This window comes from Neovison vison, chromosome 9 (genome assembly GCF_020171115.1).
Source record: "Neovison vison isolate M4711 chromosome 9, ASM_NN_V1, whole genome shotgun sequence".
Lineage (NCBI taxonomy): Eukaryota > Metazoa > Chordata > Mammalia > Carnivora > Mustelidae > Neogale > Neogale vison.
Window position 1 is genome coordinate 42,893,417 of NC_058099.1, and position 20,365 is coordinate 42,913,781.

Sequence of the window (20,365 nt, forward strand, 5' to 3'; positions counted from 1 at the left end):
GGCAAGTGACGTAAGGCTGGAACAGTAAGACCCTTCGGGGCCAGCCTGAGAAATTCGCATTTGATCAGTCATGTGCAAGGGAACAACTTGAGGAAAGTGATATAATGAGTATGTGTTTTAGGAAAGTCAGTCTTAACCACATTTTATAGGAAAACTGGTGCAGAAAACACTGGAGGGCAGAATGATTTAATAGGCAGCAGTTGAGAGAATGTTGTCTTGGCCAGAGGGAAATGGGCTGAGGTGGATAAGGAAACAGATGGGATGGCATATGGGAGTAGGGTAAGAAAAGAGTTATGAAGGCTTGGGATTATGGCTGTGAAAAAATGTGCAATATGCCTGAACAAAGATCCAGAAGAAGAGGGCATCAGGGTTTCGTAGGTCTAGCCAAGGCTGGAGGGGACATCTGTGTTGTGGTCTCAGTCTGTATAACTGGGTGAGGCTTCCTGGGTCAGATCAACAGCTCAGACATGGGAAGGGAGAAGCTGGTAGTTGGTAGCCCCAACCAGCAGGCTCCAGTAGAGAGGAAACATCAAGGAGCAGAGAAGATCAAAAAGATAGTTGAGGTGAAGTCAGAGCAGAATAAAGAAGCCACACTAGGGGCGCCTGGGTGGCTCAGCTGGTGAAGTGTCTGACTCTCGATTTTGGCTCTGGTCATGATCTCAGGGTCCTGGGTTCAAGCCCCCTGTGGGCCTCCCCGCTCAGCATGGAGTCTGCTGGAGATTCTTTCTCCCTGTCCCTTTGCCTCAGCACCACTCTCCTGTGCCTGCACTCTTGCTCTCAATAAATAAATACATTAAAATCTTAAAAAAATGATGCCAGAGGATTGCTGAGGGACCAGGACAAGAATGAGGGAAAGAGGAAGGAAGGGAATAGAAAGTGTTCAGGACATTGGTAATTGTACTTCATCAAAGTGGAACCCATAAGAACTCTGCTTCCAGGAGTTGATTGTTTTGCTCATTATGGAATATCTAGAACAAGACTATGTGGAGTGGTAACATCAGATCACATGTACAGCAGTGTCCTTAAAGGTCTTTGAAGGTAAGACCTGGGAGTGAGATCTGCTGCTGCTTTATAGAGTTGAGCTGTTTTGATTTTTATTTGTTTCTGGTTTGTAGTCCTTGGTGGCTTAGAGACACAGTACAGCTGTTGGGAATGCGTCCTTGGACCTGCTGGGTGTCTGGTCGCCAAGGTAGGGCTTGTCACCAAGACCGCTGCCCGGGTCAGGATCAGAGGTTTGTCTCCAGAGATCAAGAAGCCTTTGAAAGAATTTGAAAGAATTCATTAACTAATTTTTTTTAATTTTTTATTTTTTATAAACATATATTTTTATCCCCAGGGGTACAGGTCCGTGAATCGCCAGGTCCATACACCCCACATCATTAACTAATTTTTAATTGATGAAATTTCTATGAGCATAATCGCCCCTGCAGGAATACACAGTAATTTATTTGGCCCTGTTTATTTCAGCTTCATGTTCATGACTGGGAAGAAAACCTAGAGGGCTTCATGAAGACTTCCATCAAGTGCCCACCTGCCAACAGTAATCCTGGTGTATTTGCTGTGAATTGTGAGGTGGTATGTCAGTGTTTTCTCTCTTACCCTTCTTGGGGTAATTATAAGGAAATTATGGTGTCGTACCCTTCGTCATATGAGAGTACTTCACTGGGCTTTATCCCCATCCCACATAGCTCTGCAGTGTAGTTCATATATTTTCAGAAACAACTGAAGCTGAAGAGAGTTAGGCCACTTGGCCACTTTCCTATACTTAGGGATAGAGCCAGGAATTGACCCTTGGTGCTCCTTTGGGTTATTAATTTTTCTTTATATATTACCAATGGTGTTTCTACTCCTCAAATTGCTGAAATTATATGGGTGGAGAATATTATAAATAGTATAAATAGTGCTGTTATCCCCAGAATCAACATAAAATCTTGAATAAATTTTTCAGAAACTATTGTTTATAGAGACAGTAAAATATTTGTAGGGACTTTTATTCATATGAGAATCAATACAAAAAAGTAGGGAACAAACAGAACTTGGAATCCTATGACCTCAGAAACTTCACCCCTCCCCCACGGTCACCCCCGAGCAAGAGTCCCAGATGCTCTAACCTGTGAAGTAGGGGGTTAATCATCACTCCATGGTTACTGTGAGAATCAGATATACTAAAATAGGGGAAAGTACATTGGATGTGTCAAACATCATGTGAAGAGTTGTCTTTCCCAAAACACAAAATTTTTATTCCCTGTAGTATATTTGGAGAGCATATTTGTAGAGTTTAATTATGATATATATATATATAAGGCATTGTTCAGTTTGAAGCTTGGGTCTTTAACTAGAAACAATTAAGGCTGCTTCAGGCTTTGAAATCGAGTATCCTTACTATGCTGTCCTCTACAATGCCATGTTTATACATTTACGGTAAAGATTTTCTTTTTTTCATTGAGTAAGATCTTTAATTGCATTATCCAATATGGTAACACTCAGTTCCTCAGTCACACTAGCCAGATTTCATTTTGTTTGGGCGGGGGGAGCACACATGCAAGTGGGGGAGGGGCAAGTGGGGGAGGGAGAATTTTTTTTTAAGATTTTATTTATTTATTTGAAAGAGATCATGAGCAGGGGGAGGGGGAGGGAGAGAAGCAGACTTCCCACTGAACAGGGAGCCCAATGCAAGATTGGATCCCAGGACCCGGGGATCATAATCTGAGCTGAACGCAAACCCTTAACCAAGTGAGCCACCCAGGTGCCCTGGGACAGAGAATCCCAAGCAGGCTCCATACCCAGTATAGGTCCAGTGCAGAGTTCAGTCTCAAGACCCTGAGATCATGACCTGAGCTGAAATCAAGAGTCATATGTTTGACTGACTGAGCCACCCGGGCACCCCTCAGACCTGTGGCTACTAGCTGCCTTATTAAACAGCATAGAAATAAAACATTTGGTCATCATGGAATGTTCTACTGGATAGCACTGATTCTAATAAAAATAGTCATAAATACTAAGCCAAGAAAATGGAATTATTTTATTAGCAGAAATACTACTAACATTAAAGAAAAAAGTTTGGAACATCTTTTGTAAGACTGTCAGACTGGTTTTTGTTAGAAATCCAAATAATACTAAATTGTATATTCTAGTCAGAAATACTCCTTTGGGATATCTCAGATGTTAAAATGTTTACTCAATATGCTATGTAAGTTTAATATGTCCCCCTTTATAGTGCTGTACAGCCAAAGGTTTGGAACTTACTCAAGTGACCGTGGTTGATCCCAGCCTCCAGGTGGTCTATGACACATTTGTGAAACCAGATGAAGAAGTCATTGGCTATAACACCAGGTATATAAAAGGGTTGACTTTGAGAATGTAGAATATTCAACATGTAGTTTAGGTGAGTTTTAGCTTAATACTTTTATTGAGTCAATGTTACAGTAGGAGTTACACTATTTTCCTTTAGTTCATTCATTTGTTCAAAAACATTCATATTTTATGGAATACCTTGCTAAAATTATGCAGACAGACACTGTGTTAGACCCCATGTTACAACCCTAAATAACAGGTTTTCAGCCCTCATGGTGTTGACATGTGGAAGTGGTAGGTAGTTTAGAGAGGTAAAAACTTATTCAATAATAAATTATTCTATTCATTGTTCCATCATTAATCAGTTCCTTTTGAAAATTCCCTATTTGCCATTTCCATTCAGTAAAAATTCCCATTGGATAAAAATTTCTGCAATCTTGTAGACATGTCCCTGAGTATACATGGCTTTGATATGGCAAGCAGAGTAATGGTTCAGTGCAGATGCTATTCTGTGAATCATTATTATTAAAATAAGATGTATTTCTGACACAAACTCAGTGCTAACTTGAAGTGGTAGAATATAGATGTGCCTTTAATTTTTTAAAACCTCATATGAAACACCAGTGATATCACTGATCAATTGAATTTGGGTTTCCTAAAGGTTTATAAGCCATATAACATGACCTATTTATATATTTCCTCAAATATAAAATGGCAAGGATCTAAATTTTCACTTTAGAATAAGAAGTGTTTATTATTGATGTTACTGTACTTATTCAATTTAACACATTCTCCAAAAGTACTTAAAATTACTCAGTTATGTGTGTGTATATATATATGAATTGTTTACATATATAAACAAATATGACTTGTATATACATGTATACATGTACACATATATAGTATATATAATGTATATAGTATATATTAATATAGTATAGTATATATACTATCTTACATAATATTGTATATAAAGTATATATTATATAATATATAATGTATATATGTCCATAATTTTGGAACACAACAAAGCAAAGTGGTCATGTAAATTAAAAGTTATTTTGATGATAAATATTGAGAATACGTATAGAGAATTCTAATAAACATTTTTAAACCTAAATTCCCCCCAGTTCATAAAAATGGTTATATGCATAAACACAGTAAAGATTGCTATGATCAGAAAATACTAATATTTGTATACTAATCTTTCTCCAGACCTCTTTGGATTTTTTTTCCTACTAATTTTTGCCACATTTAAATAGTCCTATTGATTTAACTGTTTTCTTTTTTTCAGCTTTATTGGGGTATATTGACAAACAAAATTGTAATATACTTAATGTTACTATCCTTCCAATGGTACTTACTCTTTAATGGTTTTAATGGGATCTTTCCTAACTGAATTTTGGAAATATTTGGTAATTATTGATACTCATAGTGACAAAATGATAACTGAGGGGCTTGCATTATAAATAATTTTTGAGTCTCAAAAATATGTCAAATACATTAAATGCATTGAATTTTTTAAAAAATGTTTTAAAATAAGCCCAAGTACCCCATGATAATTTCCCTCTTAATCCAAATATTTGATTATTTATCAAATTCCCTAAGCTTGATGATGGAGCTAGGTATCTTTTCTTTAACTATTCAAGTATAATTGGGATACATTATCAGTTTCAGGTTACATACAATATAATTTGTCATTCACATGTAAAATGATCAAAATAAGACTGGTTACCATTTGTCACCATACAGTTTAAAAACTTTTCCTTGTGAGAACTTTTAAGATTTACTTTTTAAACAACTTTCACAGTAACAGTACAGTCTTAATGATTATAGTCCCCATGGTGTACATTACAACCTCTTGACTTAAAAGTGGAAATTTGTACCTCTTGGTCTCCTGAACCCATTTTTTTCTACCTCCAACAATCCTCCCCTCTGGAAGCCACCATTTGGATCTCTGTATCTGAGTTTTGTTCTGTTCATTGATTTATTTTGTTTCTTTCTTTCTTTTTTTTTTTTTTACATTCTACATATAAGTGAAATCATACAGTGTTTATCTTGCTCTGATTTATTTCACTTCATCTAATACCCTCAAGTTTCATCCATGTTGTCACAAATAGAAAGATTTCATTCTTTTATAGAGTTAAGTGGTATTTCTTTGTAGATTTTTTTGTAGATTTCTTTCTCATCCATTCATCCATCAGTGATTACTTAGGTTGTTTCCATATCTTGGCTGTTGAAAATAATGCTACAATAAACACTAGAGTACATATGTCTTTTCAAGTTCATGCTTTTCATATTATTCAAATAAATACCCAGAAGTATAGATAGTGGATCATATGGTAATTCTGTTTTTAATTTTTTGAGGAAACTCCATGTTTTTCATAGTATATGGCTATGCACCATATATACTGTATACTGGTGGTATATTGGTTGCACCAATTTATATTACCATCAACAGTGCACAAAGCTTCCCTTTGCCCCCCATCCTCACCAACACTTGTTATTTTTTATCTTTTTGACAGTAGCCATTCTAACAGGTGTGAGGTGGTATCTTATGGCAGTTTTGATTTGCATTTCCCTGATGAGTGATATCGAGCATCTTTTCATGAGTCTGTTGGCTGGCTGTGTATCTTTGCAAAAAATGTCTATTCAGATCCTCTGCCCATTTTTTTTTTATATACTGTATTCTTTTTTTTTTCTCCCAATTTATTTATTTTCAGAAAAACAGTATTCATTATTTTTTCACCACACCCAGTGCTCCATGCAAGCTGTGCCCTCTATAATACCCACCACCTGGTACACCAACCTCCCACCCCCCCGCCACTTCAAACCCCTCAGACTGTTTTTCACTCTGCCCATTTTTTAATCAGATTGTTTTGGATTTTTTGTTGTTGTTGTTGAGTTGTAGGAGTTTTTTATATACTTTGGATATTAACCACTCATTGGATAAATGATTTGCAATTACATTCGTCCATTCCGTGGGTTATTTTGTTGATGGTATCTTTAACTGGGCAAAAGCTTTTTAGTTTAAGGTGGTCCCAATTGTTTATTTTTGCTTTTGTTGCCACCGCCTATGGAGTCAGATTAAAAAAAAAAAGTCTAAAACCAATGTCAAGGAGCTTTTTTTGCCTGGTGTAGGAGTTTTGTGGTTTCTGATCTTACAGTCAAGTCTTTAATTCATTTTGAGTTAATTTTTGAGTGTGGTATAGGATGGTAGTCCACTTTCGTTCTTTTGCATGTGGTTATCCAGTTTTCCCAACACCACTTATTGAAGAGACTATCCTTTCTCCGCTGTGTAGTCATTCTTTCTACGTACTAGATTAATTGATCATAAGTGCATGGGTTTATTTCTGGGCTATCTATTCTGTTTCATTGATCTCTGCATTTGTTTTTATGCCAATACCCCATACTGTTTTGATTACTATAGCTTTGTAATATTGCTTGAAATCAGGAAGTGTGATGCCTCCAACTTTGTTGTTCTTTTTCAAGATTGCTTTAGCTATTCTGGATCTTCTGTAGTTCCATACAAATTTTTACAATCGTTTGTTCTATTTCTTTGGAAAATGCAGTTAGAATTTTGATACAGATTGCATTGGATGTGTAGACTGCTTGAGTGGTATGGCAATATTTACAGTGTTCTTCCAATCCATGAGCATGGAATATCTTTGCATTTACTGGTATCCCCTTCGATTTCTTTCATCAGTGTACAGGTTTTCGGTGTACAGGTCTTCTACCTCCTCGATTAAATTTATTCCTAGGTATTTTATTCTTTTTGATGCTTGTAAATGGGATTTTCTTAATCTTTAAATGAAATTTCATTATTAATGTATAAACATGCAATAGACTTTTGTATATTGATTTTTGGACCCTGCACATTTACTGACCTCATTTATTCTAACAGTTTTTTGGTGGAGTCTTTGGATTGTCTATATATAAAATCATGTTCTTGTTGCTCTAGCTAATACTTCCTATACTATGTTAAATAAAAGTTGAGCCATATATATTTTGTTCACAGGGGACAATAATATCAGCATACACTTTAAATAAAAAATACCTTCCCAGGGGTGCCTGGGTACCTCAGTTGTTCAGCATCTGCCTTTGGCTCAGGTCATGATCCCAGGGTCCTGAGATCGAGCCCGCATCGGGCTCTCTGCTCAGCAGGGAATCTTCTTTTCCCTCTCCCTTGGCTTGTATTCCCTCTCTTGCTGTCTCTCTGTCATATAAATAAGATCTTTAAAAAAATATCTTCCCAGTACTTTTATCTCTTGGTTTTCTCCTAAATCACAGTAAACAGAAGTAGCCATGCTTCTGGACAGTTATTTAGAATGGGCTTCATGGAAGCCACTAGAGTGTTTTCTGCATGTATTTCACTGGTCCTCATAAGCCATTAAGATTGGTAATTAACTCTACAGATAAGACTAGACCAGAAGGTTAAGTAACTTTCTGAAAATCAAATATAGTAACTGTAAAGAAGATGATGTGTGTGTGTGTATAATTCAGTCATAAAAAAGAATGAAATCTTGCCATTTGAAACAACATGGATGGAACAAAAGAGTATAATGCCAAGGGAAATAAGTCAGTCAGAGGAAGACAAATACCATATGGTTTCAATCATATGTGGAATTTAAGAAACCAAACTAGTGATCATGGGGGAAAAGAGGGAGAGAGAGAGAAACCAATAAACAGACTCTTAACTATAGAGAACAAACTGATGGTTACCAGAGGGAAGGTGGAGGAATGGGGGAGAGGTGAAGGGGAATAGGACTACACTTACCATGATGAGCACTGAGTAATGTATAGAATTGTTGAATCACTATATCATCCACCCGAAACTAATATAACACTATATGTTAACTATCCTGAAGTTAAAATTAAAAAAATAAATAAAACAGTAAAAAAAAGTGTAAGTAAGTAGTAGAGTCATAGCATAGTTCAAACTTAGGTTATCTGACCTCTCCCTAGGACCTTTCCATGCTACCCATATTTCATAGTTAGACTTTATTATTTTTTATTATTTGAGTATAGTCAACACACAATGTGACATTAGTCTCAGGTATAAAAAACTGTGATTCAACATTTCTCCATTATTCTATGCTCACAAATATCACCACACAACACTACTAAAATATAAACTATACTCCCCATGCTATACCTTTATTTCCAGAACTTAATTTACTTCGTAACTAAAAGCATGTATCTCCCACTCCTGTCTGCCCATTTTGGCCATCCTCCCATCCCCCTTCCTTCTGGCAACAATTAGGTCTCTATTTTTATAGGTCTATTTCACGTGTGAGTGAAAACTCAGTCTGACTTATTTCACTTAGCATAATATCCTTTAGGTCCTTCCATGTTGTCATAAATGGTAAGATCTCATTCTTTTTTTAATGCTGCATAACGTGTGTGTGTGTGTGTGTGTGTACCACACCTTTATCCATCAATGGACACCTAGGTTGCTTCCATATCTTGGCTATTACAAGTAAAGCTGCAGTAAATATAAGGTTGCATGTATCTTTTTCGAATTGTGGTTCTATGTTCTTTGGATAATTACCCAGTAGTGGAATTACTGGGTCATATGGTAATGCTATTTTTAATTTTTTCAGGAACTTCCATATTGTTTTCCGTGGTGGCTCTTTGAGGCTTACTTGAAATGGGGGACTAAAACGCAGATTATACGAAGAGAGTTCAAAGGAACTCTGTGAACTCCTAATGTCTCCCCCCTCCCAGCTTTACATTAATTAATCTACATTACCTTTTACAAATATAAGCTGGTAAAGGATGGCTGGTGATCCTAAGTAAGATCATTGTTTTGTTCGGTGAATATTTGTCACGCTGGGTCAGAGATGTGTTCTACCTCTAACGGATGAAATCCAGCGAGATACCTTCTTGCATTGTGTGTCTTACTGGGGCAGGTTTTCTGGTGTCGAAGAGGACCTGAGGAACACAAGAATATCGATCCGGATGTCCAAGCCACCCTGTTGAACCTGTTCAGTGCTGATACTGTACTAATTGGACATAGCTTTTAAGGTAAAAGAAGTATGCTCTTAAGGTAAAGAAGTACAGCCTCGTACTTTTACAGAGCAGTATGAGTTAAGGTGGTAGTCCTTCCTATGGCATTATCCCTGATGGTTGATTTGCCCTGTTAACCAAGAAGGAAAGAATTGCTGTCCATGTTGATAATACAGTCCAACCATCACAAACTAGAAGCAGTGTAAGATAGCTAAAGTCGTTTGGCTCATCCAGATCAAAAAGAAAATCCATTAGTTAGAATTAAACCAAAATCATTGTTTGATAGTATCTTTAATATTCAAATGGGTGAGACTAAGGTTATTTTATTCACCTACTTGAAGATACTTTTTTGTGTTAAGTCCAAGTAGACTCAAAATCAAATGTCATGTTCACTTTTCTTGGCATGATAGACTTGAAAAATCTACCCCTTAATATACTTCAGGTTAAAATGATCTGTTCTTTGCTCTAGAACAAGAGTCCAAACACTGCAGCTGGTGCTGGCCACCTAGTTTTGCAAATATTTTTGTTAGACCCACTGCCCCCCATTCACCTCTGTATTTTCTGTGGCTTCTTTCATGCTACAGCAGGATTGTTAAAGAGTTTTGACAGAGACTATGTGGTCTGCAAGCCCAAAATATTTATAGCTTGACACTGTGAAGAGGTTGGTGGCTACCTCTGTTCCAGAACACTGGTATCCAATAGAACTTTCTATATTTTCCACTACCTACTATGGTAGACACTAACCACACTTGGTTATTGAACATTTACAGTATGTCTAATGTGACTGAGAAGATGATTTTTTCATTTTTATTAAATTTAAACAGCCACATGCGACTGGTGGCCTACCACTTGCACAGCACAGCTCTTGAACTTTGGAGACATTTGCTGATTATTTGTTTTAGCCACCCCCAAGACTTACCTTCATGCTGAGAAGGGCTAGTTCTTTAGTGCAAGAATACAAATATAGCTATTTAAATTTCATAGGTGAATGTCAACCTCGTTCTCTGTAAAGCACCTGGCATTCGAAGTATAGATCTGTTTCCCATAGCAGTGTTGTCTTTGCACGTGCCAGCTAAGACTGGGATGTGCCTCCACCCAGACCTACCAAACTATGTGAAAAGAGAGGTGGGAACGGGTCGCCTGGGTGACTCAGTGGGTTAAAGCCTCTGCCTTCAGCTCAGGTCATGATCTCAGGGTCCTGGGATCGAGTCCTGCATCGGGCTCTGTGCTCGGCAGGGAGCCTGCTTCCTCCTCTCTCTGCCTTCCTCTCTGCCTACTTGTGATCTCTGTCAAAGAAATGAATAAAATCTTAAAAAAAAAAAAAGAGAGGTGGGAACAGACCTAAGTTGTCTTTGAGAAAGTTATTCCAGGGATGTCCTTCTGTGGCCCAGAGACCTCACCTCTCAAACTGAACTTCTCACCATGACTCTGTCTCTTCTTTTTCACGAACCATTCTACTCCACCTGTCTCCTGGATCAGAAAATGTTAAACTGTCATGATTCTTCTCTGTAATCAGTCTGTTTCTTCTGCCCAGATAACTCATGGATTTTCCCGTTTTCCTCTATTTCTACCACCATCTTCTTTTATTTACTCAATACCCCACAGCCAGGAACTGGTGTCTGGTTGGTAGTTGACTCATTAAAGGACATTTTACAGTACTTCTGAAACATGGCATACTAGGTGCTTACTGTTAACTCTTCAACTCCTCATTTTTCGGGGAGTCTCTAAATTACTCTTGAAGCTCATCTTCTTCCACGCTCCTTTCATAATACAGCTCCCCTCCGCAAGAATCCAAACTGGTACCTCACTTTCTAGACTCTCCGTTATCTGACTGCTCTGCTTTTTATCCTATTTTCTGCCTTATGAAACTTCAGTGGAAATGTATGCATCATCTTTCATGTATAAGCACAGGAAACTTGGACATAGATGGGATAGGGTCCTTGTCCGTGCCACCTCCCCAGATGCAGACACGTAAACACTAATATGTGATGGGACATGTGCTAAGTTGAGGGGTGTCCCCTTCAGTGGCGTCCCAGGGTGGGAGGAGCGTGGCTCTGCATCTACCCGTCTTGGTTGGAACCTGTCTGCACATGCTGCCCCCTGGTGGTGCTTCCAGCAAGGAAGTGGCTCCACAAGTCAGACTGCTTGGGTTTGATTCCCCAGGACTCTCCTAACTCTGTTCTTAATTTCTCAGAGCTGCAGTTCCCTGGGCTGTAACAGGGGCCAATATCATAAAAGGGACAAAAAAAATACCCCATTCGGTTGGTTTGCAAATTGTACTGATAATCTACGTGGAGAGCTTAATGACTGATAGGTCACAGCTGCCTCATGTTCCTTGCCCGCGGAGCAAGTTCTCCCTGTACAATGATGGTTGGGCTATCAGTGTGGTTATTTTGAGGGGAGAGCTTCTGATAGCATTTTCTCGTTCACTTGACAGCTAATTCCTACTTCAGTTGTGGACACGACAATTCTGTTTCCTTGTGGCGAGGCTTGTCTAGTGGCTGACCACCTGCAGAGAATCATTCAGGACTATGGTAAGAGCCTGTTCACTCATGATTAATCTCGGGATCCTAAGTCTGACTTGAGTAAACAAACCATGGGATTCGTGGTAAAAGCTTTGCTCCCTGAAATGCTTAAGGTAGGTTTTTCTTTACGGATTCCCTGCTAGGGTGGAGAACCCTAAAGCATCTGCGTATGTAGACACCACTCAAATGCCCCCCCACCGCCTGGTGTTGTCCTGGCTCTTCCACAGGCATCGGAACAGCCAGGCCACAGAGATTGGTGGCCAGGTCGCTGTTCAGCAAGTTGCCTGGTCTTGGAGTTCATGTATAAAACTTTGGTTGGTGGGGAGGTCTAATTCCAGTCCAAATTTTGCTGGGTACCTCTTTTCATACCAGCTTTTCATTAAATGAGATTCCAGAATGTACTGGGGTCAGGTCCTCTCACCCAGAGTAAATTGTGCGTGTTGGGTTAGAAAAACTATTGTTCAAATTCAATAGATTTCATCATATGTGCATGTGATTTGTACTGGTTTGGTGTGTATCTTGCTCTCATAACATCTTGTTTTTTTCTGATAAATACACCCAACCGTAAACAAGTTAGTCAAGTACATCGAGTAAAGCTACAACCGCCCTGTTAGTGGTATTGCCATATGCACAGTCAAGCAGCGTCTGCCTTGGAAGGGGGGTTACTCTGTACATTCACGCATACCCATGTAGGCTCCTCTTTGGCACAATAGAGAATTCTAAGAAAACTAATTCTGCCTATTTTAAAATTTGTTATAGTTCTGTGTTTCTAAAGATAACTAAGACATGGGAAGGCCCTCTGACCGTGTCATTAATTGTACAACATACCCTATGTACCCTATGGTCTTTATTCTTTGATTCTTCGTCTGTTAGATACTACTGCTGCCTCACAGTGGGTCTTTATCTGTTTTGCTAAAAATACGTCTCAAAAAATTCCCACAATATTCTGTTATAAAATGTAATGTGTTCTATTGAAAGCTGTCTTGAAGGGCGCCTGGGTGGCTCAGTGAGTTAAAGCCTCTGCCTTCGGCTCAGGTCATGATCCCAGGGTCCTGGGATCGAGCCCCGCATTGGGCTCTCTGCTCGGCGGGGAGCCTGCTTCCCTTCCTCTCTCCGCCTGCCTCTCTGCCTACTTCTGATTTCTGTCAAATAAATAAAATCTTAAAAAAAAAAAAAAAAGAAAACCGTCTTGAACCTTAGACGGGAAAATATTTCATTTAACAAAAAACAGCTTATATAAACATATACTACCCATTTTTTCCAGAATAACACAAGTGAAAAATACCATACCATTTTAGACATGGTGATCATATGATTTTTCTCATTTAACCTCCTACATCATTTATTATTCTCATCAGAACTGTAGGCTTTATACTTGGGGTAAATTTTATCCACTTGTATTTCAGGTCATTCTCTGTGTAGAGAGTTGCACTTTTTCTAGCACTATGTTTGGCTTTTTTGCCAGATCTTTTACTTAAGCTCTCCCACTTTGTTGTTCTCTGGAAAAGGGGTTTACAGAGAAGGTAACAATGTGCTATCTTGTCATAGCAAGGCAGAGACAACGTGGGGACAGCCAACGTAGGAAAAGGGAGAGGTTTGCTAAATCTAGATTTATGTATAATCTTTACAAAGCATTCAGAATCATGTGTTGGTAAGTGCCCGGTGTTAATTTTTTATAAACACGAACTCAAGGCTTCGTTTTGAGAACCGCTGTGGGTAATGTCATGGATGCAGTCATTGTGGGTCTGATATGTTGTCTTCTGTTCTGTACTGCTTGAAGTTCATAGTTCAAGTGAAAATGCAACTGCCTTCATAGAACTGGTTCTCTGGAAGGTAAAACAAGACCTGAAAGGAAAGGAGTGATCGCTCTGCCCGAGCAGATCTTAAATCCCTGTAGTGGGGTTTGAGGGACGCCTCTGCGGCTGGCAATAGAGTTGGGTCTATGATGGTAGGAAGTTTCTTGACCTTTTTCTTCAATTTCCAACAAAAGTTGTGAGTGGGGTGGGGGGCGGTTAATGGGGAAGATTAAGTTGCTTTGAATTTTCGACTCCTCTTGATGGATCTAGGGTGACATGTTTACCAAGGAGTACGGTTTATAGTTGAGCAGTGACCTCCTCAAGGGTCACGTCTCTGGTTACGTACATTTCTTTCTCTCCAAATACCAAAAACTATCATTACCTAACACATTTTTTTTAGGTCTCATATATAAATAGATTTTCCTCACAAAGTAAATGTAAACTTTTCAGTGTACTCTGTTAACATAAAGCTTTGGGTCATTTGGCTGTTGGGTAATGTTTGTATTCTAACTGGTGTACTGTGACTGGATTTTAATTCATAACTTATTTTTTTCAGGCAGTGTCCTAGGGATCTTCGGAACACACTAACCTGTGTTCAGTGCCGGACCTGTCTCATTCCTTTGAGGGGCTAGCTCCATCTTTCTTGCTTTCTCATCATGGGTAAGTACCTGACCTGATTCAGTTTGATTACCCTCAAGTACGAATCTTCAGTATTAATGTTGCTAACATGCTACAAAATTACAAAGGTTTCAATAGTACAGGAGAGTCAGAGTAATTAACAGGAGGGCCTCTGGCGGGAAGTACACCTGCTACCTTCTGACAGTTGCTTGTGAGATGCCCTCAAGCGTACGTCGGTTTGGCTGCCTCCGTGTTGTGACTTACAAGTAACTCAGTGATGCCTGAACATGTTTTTCTTGCTGCCCCAGGTACTTCCAGCCATCTCTCTTGTCATGTACTTGATGTAAAGTAAAATAATACAAATTTTAATCATTATGAATTTAAATATGAATTAAGAAAGACTATGGGGGGGGGGAGATGTGTTACAATGCCACATGCAATGAAGGGATTATCTGCGTTTTCAGGTCCTCCTTGCTCAGTTCCACATACTTTCAAACCAGGGGCTGTCAGGAGGATCTCCACAACATGTGGTAAAAAGCCCAAGGAGCTAGTGCAGATACCTGGACCCGTCAAGGGCTCTTCGCGCGTTTCCAGCTGCTGACTCTGCTGGCAGCCTTGCGTGTGCGCTCTCCCCTGGAGAATGCCGTTGGGAACAAAGGGCCCTGCTATTGTCTCTGAACACACGAGGTGAATCAAGTGGAAGGAACAGGGAACTTTATGCTCTATGTCGACCGATTTCACACTATCCCAGTTAAGAGGTTGCCGTTCTGGAGCACCTGGGTGGCTCATTGGGTTAAAGCCTCTGCCTTTGGCTCAGGTCATGATCCCAGGGTCCTGGGATCGAGCCCCACATCGGGCTTTCTGCTCAGCAGGGAGCCTGCTTCCTCCTCTCTCTCTGCCTGCCTCTCTGCCTACTTGTGATCTCTGTCAAAATTAAAAAAAAAAAAAAAGCTGCTGTTCTAAGCCCTCAGTGGACACTGGCGCACTACTGGGGGCACAGGGCGCTGCTACAAGAAAATGGGCTCACCCGAACACTTCTCGATGTTTGCAGTCCTGCCAGCTGGAGTCCCCACCCACCGCACTACGGGCATCTCACCGAGACAGCTGGAGGGCAGGAACTTGACATCAGGCATGACCTAGGAGAAACACTCCCAGACAAAAAACAGGTACGCAAGACATTTATTCACTTACTAGGAGATCTCACGGCGATGTGTGCCTACCATGTAAACTGCAGACTCACAGCTGATCAACACGGGAACTTTACCATGTGCAGTACATGGTGTTCTGTTGTACCCACGTCACATGTCTTCCAAATAGAGCCTCAGGCGTCCTACTCGATTTCTTAAAATACACAAAGCAGTGTCACCAGAGAAACTAAAACTAAATCCCATTGATTTACCAAACTTGTACTTCTTTAAAGGTCCTTAGATGCACACTGAAGGAGGGTTGAGTCCCCTTTTAGATGGTAGCACTCTGGACTGGACTCTGGACACACATGACAATGGGGTCCAATGAGCAGATGACATTGAAATGGCTTCTACAGTTGAGGAATCGAAGAATCCCTTTTAAATGTTCAACTAGGTCCTGATAGAACTAACGTATTTTCCCCACTTTCCTCACCGGTGCCATCAGGGCTGGTGTGACATTTATTAACATCTTTCTTCTATACAGCAAAACGTTTTACAGCATTCACTATGAAGGTAAATACCAAAAAAAAAAATCCAGAATGATAATGAGTTAGGCATCATAGTAATTGTACTCACACACCTTCCTGTAAAGTCCATATTTTTAGAAAAATATATTATTGCATATGAAACCACCAACAGGCATTCTGAGTTCAGCACATTCTTACTCAAAACGGTATATACAGTCCTAGAAGAGTCGCAGGGTCCTACAGATTCACACGCACGGGTTTTTGTGGTCTCGTCCCAGACAGACAGCAATATATATACATTTGTATATTCTGTGTCCCCTCTCTTGGCAGAGTCTTGCTGGCTTTCTTGGCGTCGAGGGTCTGACAGGCCGGGGAAGGGGCAACGTTACGTACAGACGGGTGTGATTTGTTCTAGGCGGCTTCCTCAGCAGAGCAGTCGATCCCGGCGTAGGCGAACTTCTCATAAAGCGTGGTATTCACATAGGTCTACGAGAGCAAGAGTGGTTTAGGACAACAGCGTCGAGAACGGTGGTCTAACAGTGTTCTGCCACTGCCAGGGGCAGGAATCATCAGACCCTAGTTTTCTTAACTTGTTTTGATTCAAATACTAGGTACCTGGGGGACGTTTTTCTGTCCTCAGTCCCCATGTGGTATTTGCTGGCTTTCTTCCTGAAATGCCTCCCTGGCCTTCTGCCCCTAAGACTTCACCCTTGTACTCTCCCCAGGCTCCAGGCCATTCTTTCTTGTCCCGGTGTGGCCCCCCCCCCCGGAAATGTCCCAGTCTCTCAGGATCGTTCTCAGCCCTCAGTTCTCTCTGACCTCACCCACGTCTCTGGTTTAATCACCACTCGGGTGGTGGTAACTTTCCGTCCAGTTCTATAACCTAGATTTGTCTGTTCAACCTCAGATTTGTACAGCCAACCACCTGCTGGACCTTTTTATAGAATTCCTGCCCCTGCCCCCTAGAAACCTGCAGACCGGGCTGTACCGGTTCCCGGCTGTGTGCCCCTGGACACATCCATCTCCCCTCTTTGTATAGATTTCTTCTGCAAAATTGAAGAGTCAGGCTCCATTACTGATGAGGCTCCTTCTAACTCAGAGGTAATTCTATCTGTCGTACCGAGTGACTCTCTCTTTTATGGAAATCTGATTAACTCGGACATTGTAACATCCTCAGAGCTGGGGGCCACGTCCTTTATGTCCCTCTATTGCCTCAGGCTGCGCCCAGACCACCCTGCTGAACTGTATCAGCTATTTCTCTTTAACCACAGGGGACACGTGATGAACTGTGATTCCAGAGTCTGCCCAGAACTCCGTGCTCACCTTGCGTTCTTCTAACATCCTGTTCAAGGACACCAGGATCTGGGCAAACGAGGGCCTCTCGTAGGGCTTCTCCCGCCAGCACTGTCTCATGAGGTCATACCTGTGAACACAAAAGGTTAAGCAGTGAACTCTGTGACTCTGCTTCAGTCCTGGGCCTGTCCTGCCGTGGGGCACCGAAGCGAGAGAAGAGAGGGAGCCATTTCACACGTGGGCATCTGCGCTTAAGCAGCAGCACAAAAGTAGAGCATCGGATTTCTCTCGGCCTCCCTTCTCGCCCCACCGGTCCCCCTTTCTTCTGTCAGTAAAACTAGTGCCCATCCTGAGTACCATTCCTGCGGGATCTTGGTCTCAGCTCTCCTGACTGGAAAGAACCGACTCATGCATGCATCTAGGGCAGCATTTCTCTTGGAATGCCACATCTCTCAAAATTTTAATTCTTTTCTTTTTTTTTTAAGGACTCCATGCTGTAATAAATTTGCAAGATTCTCACCTATTGTGTCTCCCCCTTAGGGAGTAGCAGAGTCAAAGCTTGAGAAGTCTTGCCCTTACAAACAAAAAAAACCGTGTAATCTGATTTAACCTGGAACTTGCCCCACGTAAGTGACCATAGAATTCCTTCCCTCTTATATTACCTATTTGCATCTTGTATGTCCCAGGAACACTGTGTGGAAGCACTGGTCTAAGGCAGTACGCTCCCCAATATGGTCAGAACCACTTGCATTAAAAGGCAGATTCCTGGGACCCACCCTAGACCTATAGAAGCAAAGTCCGACTATGGACCGAAAGATCTCTCTGATGTGAGGAATTTGAGAGGCAGGCTGGGGGGCTGTGGAGGGTAGGGAAGGAAAAAATGAAATAAAATGGGATTGGGAGGGAGACAAACCTTAAGAGACTCTCAATCTCACAAAACAAACTGAGGGTTGCTGGGGGCAGGGAGGGAGGGAGAGGCTGGCTGGGTGATGGACATCGGGGAGGGTATGGGCTCTGGTGAGTGCTATGAAGTATGTAAGCCTGATGATTCACAGACCTGTACCCCTGGGGCAAATAATACCTTGTATGTTAAATTTTTTTTTTTTTTAAAGAAGCAATGTTGGGGGATAGGACTCAAAATTTCACATAGGGAACAAATGTCTTAAGGGAAACTTACAGGCACAGAAGTCTAGCCACCTAGCGTGGTCTAGGTTCATGCCTCTTGTACCAGAGACCTAAGGAATAACACGCTTTCTCAGAAAGCAACTCCGTAAAATAAATAAATTGGAAAAAAAAAAAAAAAAGAAAGCAACTCCGTGTGGATAATAAATTCTTTGCTGAACCTAGTGCTTTGCCCTTTCACATTACGCCCTTTAGGCAGCAGCTCCTTCAGGGAGTTCTGGGAATGGTGGTTTCGCAAAAGCTACTCATTCTTCCCTGGGGAATAATTCTTATTTCTGGAAAATGATCCTTGCAGAATCAAGATACTGTGATTTTTTAAAAAAAAAAAATCCATCTTCCTAACATCACAGCTCTGAAATCTCTCTCTCCAAAGTTAGCCTCAAGGTTTCATACATTTATTTATGAATTTCAGATCTTTTCTGCATTTGGGGCCTTTCCTCATTTCCACCTTCCTGATATCACTGCCTTAGATTCCTGCTGGATTTCTATGCCAATAAAGCTCTTCACTCCCTGCCCACTGCACCATGCTCTGAGTTTAAGGAGCCCCCTACCCTCCTCCTCCATTTTGGCTGTTTGGGATGGCGACGTGTGTATGAAGCAGACACCCCTCCCAGGAGAGTCTGTGTGTTCAAGAAATGCGGGGGAGGTCAAGGTGAAATGGCCCCAGCGCGGAGCCTGACTTACACCTCGTCATCACAGTTCAGGGGCTTCTCCAGTCTGTAGCCCTGGGGCAGCTTCTCGTAGAGCTCTGCACATGTCATCCCGCAGTAGGGGGTGCCACCTGGAAGACAGGAAACCACGTCACCCTCAGGCCCTGCTAGTGGGCGCACAGGGTCTCCTGCTCCAAGCCTCTCCAGCAGAGAGACGGGGAGAAAGGGTGTGGCAAGGGAGGTGCCCACCCAGCGTGACCCTCCCTCTGAGCAAACCCACCACACAGCACAGCTGCCCAGATGCCACCGACCGCGTCACAGGGCGGCCATCCCCTCGGTGGAAAGATCCAGTTCAGGGCTCACGGGGCTGTTCCTCCCAGGACTGTTCTCGTCCCTGAGTCAGCCCACACAACTCGTCTCGCGTCCCAATGAGCGGTATCTTTTCCCTACTGGGGAGTCTGCTGTTAGGTTATCCACTTCCTGTTTGATCTGTAATAGTTACTGTCCAGTGATAGAAAACTTGGAAAATACAAAGAAGTAGGAAGAGAGCAAGCAATAGTGTGTATCACTCTGGTGTAGTCTTTCCAGGTTTTTCATGGGCAGTATTTACTCAACGGGGGTCCTAGTGTAAGGCAGTTGTTTTTTGTTGTTGTTTTTTTTTAAGATTATTTATTTATTTATTTGATGGACAGAGATCACAGGCAGGCAGAGAGCAGAGAGCCTGATGCAGGATCGGATCCCAGGACTCTGGGATCATGACCTGAGCCTAGGCAGAGGCTTTAACCCACTGAGCCACCCAGGCGCCCCAGTTGATGGGTTTTGACACCTATGTTTTCACAGGCTATTAACTGGCCTTCGGAAAGGACTTCTCATGGCTGTGGAGCGTGCCATCTTCAAGCAAACGTGCAATAGTCCTGGGACATCTCTGCGCCCACAGACACAACAAGCTCTAGTGTCCGTCAGCCACCAGGTCATAAGTATTAGGTATGACATTAGCTACAGAACTCTCAAAAAAGAAAGACGGGAATAAGCACAGACAGAAACCTATCAAATTCTATTTCCCAGTCCTATCCGGTGGTGCCACGTAAATACAGAAATATATAAAAATGGCACCGGTGGGGCGCCTGGGTGGCTCAGTGGGTTAAGGCCTCTGCCTTCGACTCAGGTCATGATCTCAGGGTCTTGGGATCGAGCCCCACATCGGGCTCTCTGCTCAGCGGGGAGCCTGTTTCCCCCTCTCTCTCTGCCTGCCTCTCTGCCTACTTGTGATCTCTGTCTGTCAAATAAATTAATTAATTTAAAAAAAAATGGCACCGGTGGGGCGCCTGGGTGGCTCAGTTGGTT

The 20,365-nt window shown here is 41.5% G+C and overlaps 2 protein-coding genes across 6 annotated transcripts in view; one reads left to right on the top strand and one right to left on the bottom strand.

The window, feature by feature from the left end:
- The first annotated feature begins 1,408 nt into the window (after positions 1 to 1,408).
- Positions 1,409 to 20,005, top strand: LOC122917548 (putative exonuclease GOR). Of its 3 annotated transcripts, XR_006386397.1 has the most exons (9): positions 1,409 to 1,575; positions 3,218 to 3,333; positions 9,207 to 9,321; positions 11,741 to 11,837; positions 14,181 to 14,284; positions 14,743 to 14,929; positions 15,294 to 15,408; positions 17,730 to 17,815; positions 19,862 to 20,005. XR_006386397.1 is itself a non-coding variant. In XM_044265559.1 (3 exons), exons 1-3 carry the CDS (start codon positions 1,507 to 1,509, stop codon positions 9,274 to 9,276), a joined length of 255 nt encoding a protein of 84 aa, XP_044121494.1. In that variant the 5' UTR covers positions 1,409 to 1,506; the 3' UTR covers positions 9,277 to 9,492. The 3 variants fall into 3 exon arrangements, 1 of the variants encoding a protein (XP_044121494.1); XR_006386398.1 differs by lacking the exons at positions 14,743 to 14,929; positions 17,730 to 17,815; positions 19,862 to 20,005 and having other exon boundaries at positions 15,294 to 15,364; XM_044265559.1 differs by lacking the exons at positions 11,741 to 11,837; positions 14,181 to 14,284; positions 14,743 to 14,929; ... (1 more) ...; positions 17,730 to 17,815; positions 19,862 to 20,005 and having other exon boundaries at positions 9,207 to 9,492.
- TEK (TEK receptor tyrosine kinase) overlaps positions 15,404 to 20,365 on the bottom strand; it is a 94,785-nt gene continuing 89,823 nt past the window's right edge. For all 3 annotated transcript variants that reach the window (XM_044265557.1, XM_044265556.1, XM_044265558.1), the window contains 3 exons: positions 19,056 to 19,152; positions 17,220 to 17,319; positions 15,404 to 16,382 (listed from right to left, as the gene is read on the bottom strand). In XM_044265557.1, the coding sequence (XP_044121492.1) occupies positions 16,308 to 16,382; positions 17,220 to 17,319; positions 19,056 to 19,152 (272 nt within the window). In that variant the 3' untranslated portion in view covers positions 15,404 to 16,307. The remainder of the gene's footprint in view (positions 16,383 to 17,219; positions 17,320 to 19,055; positions 19,153 to 20,365) is intronic.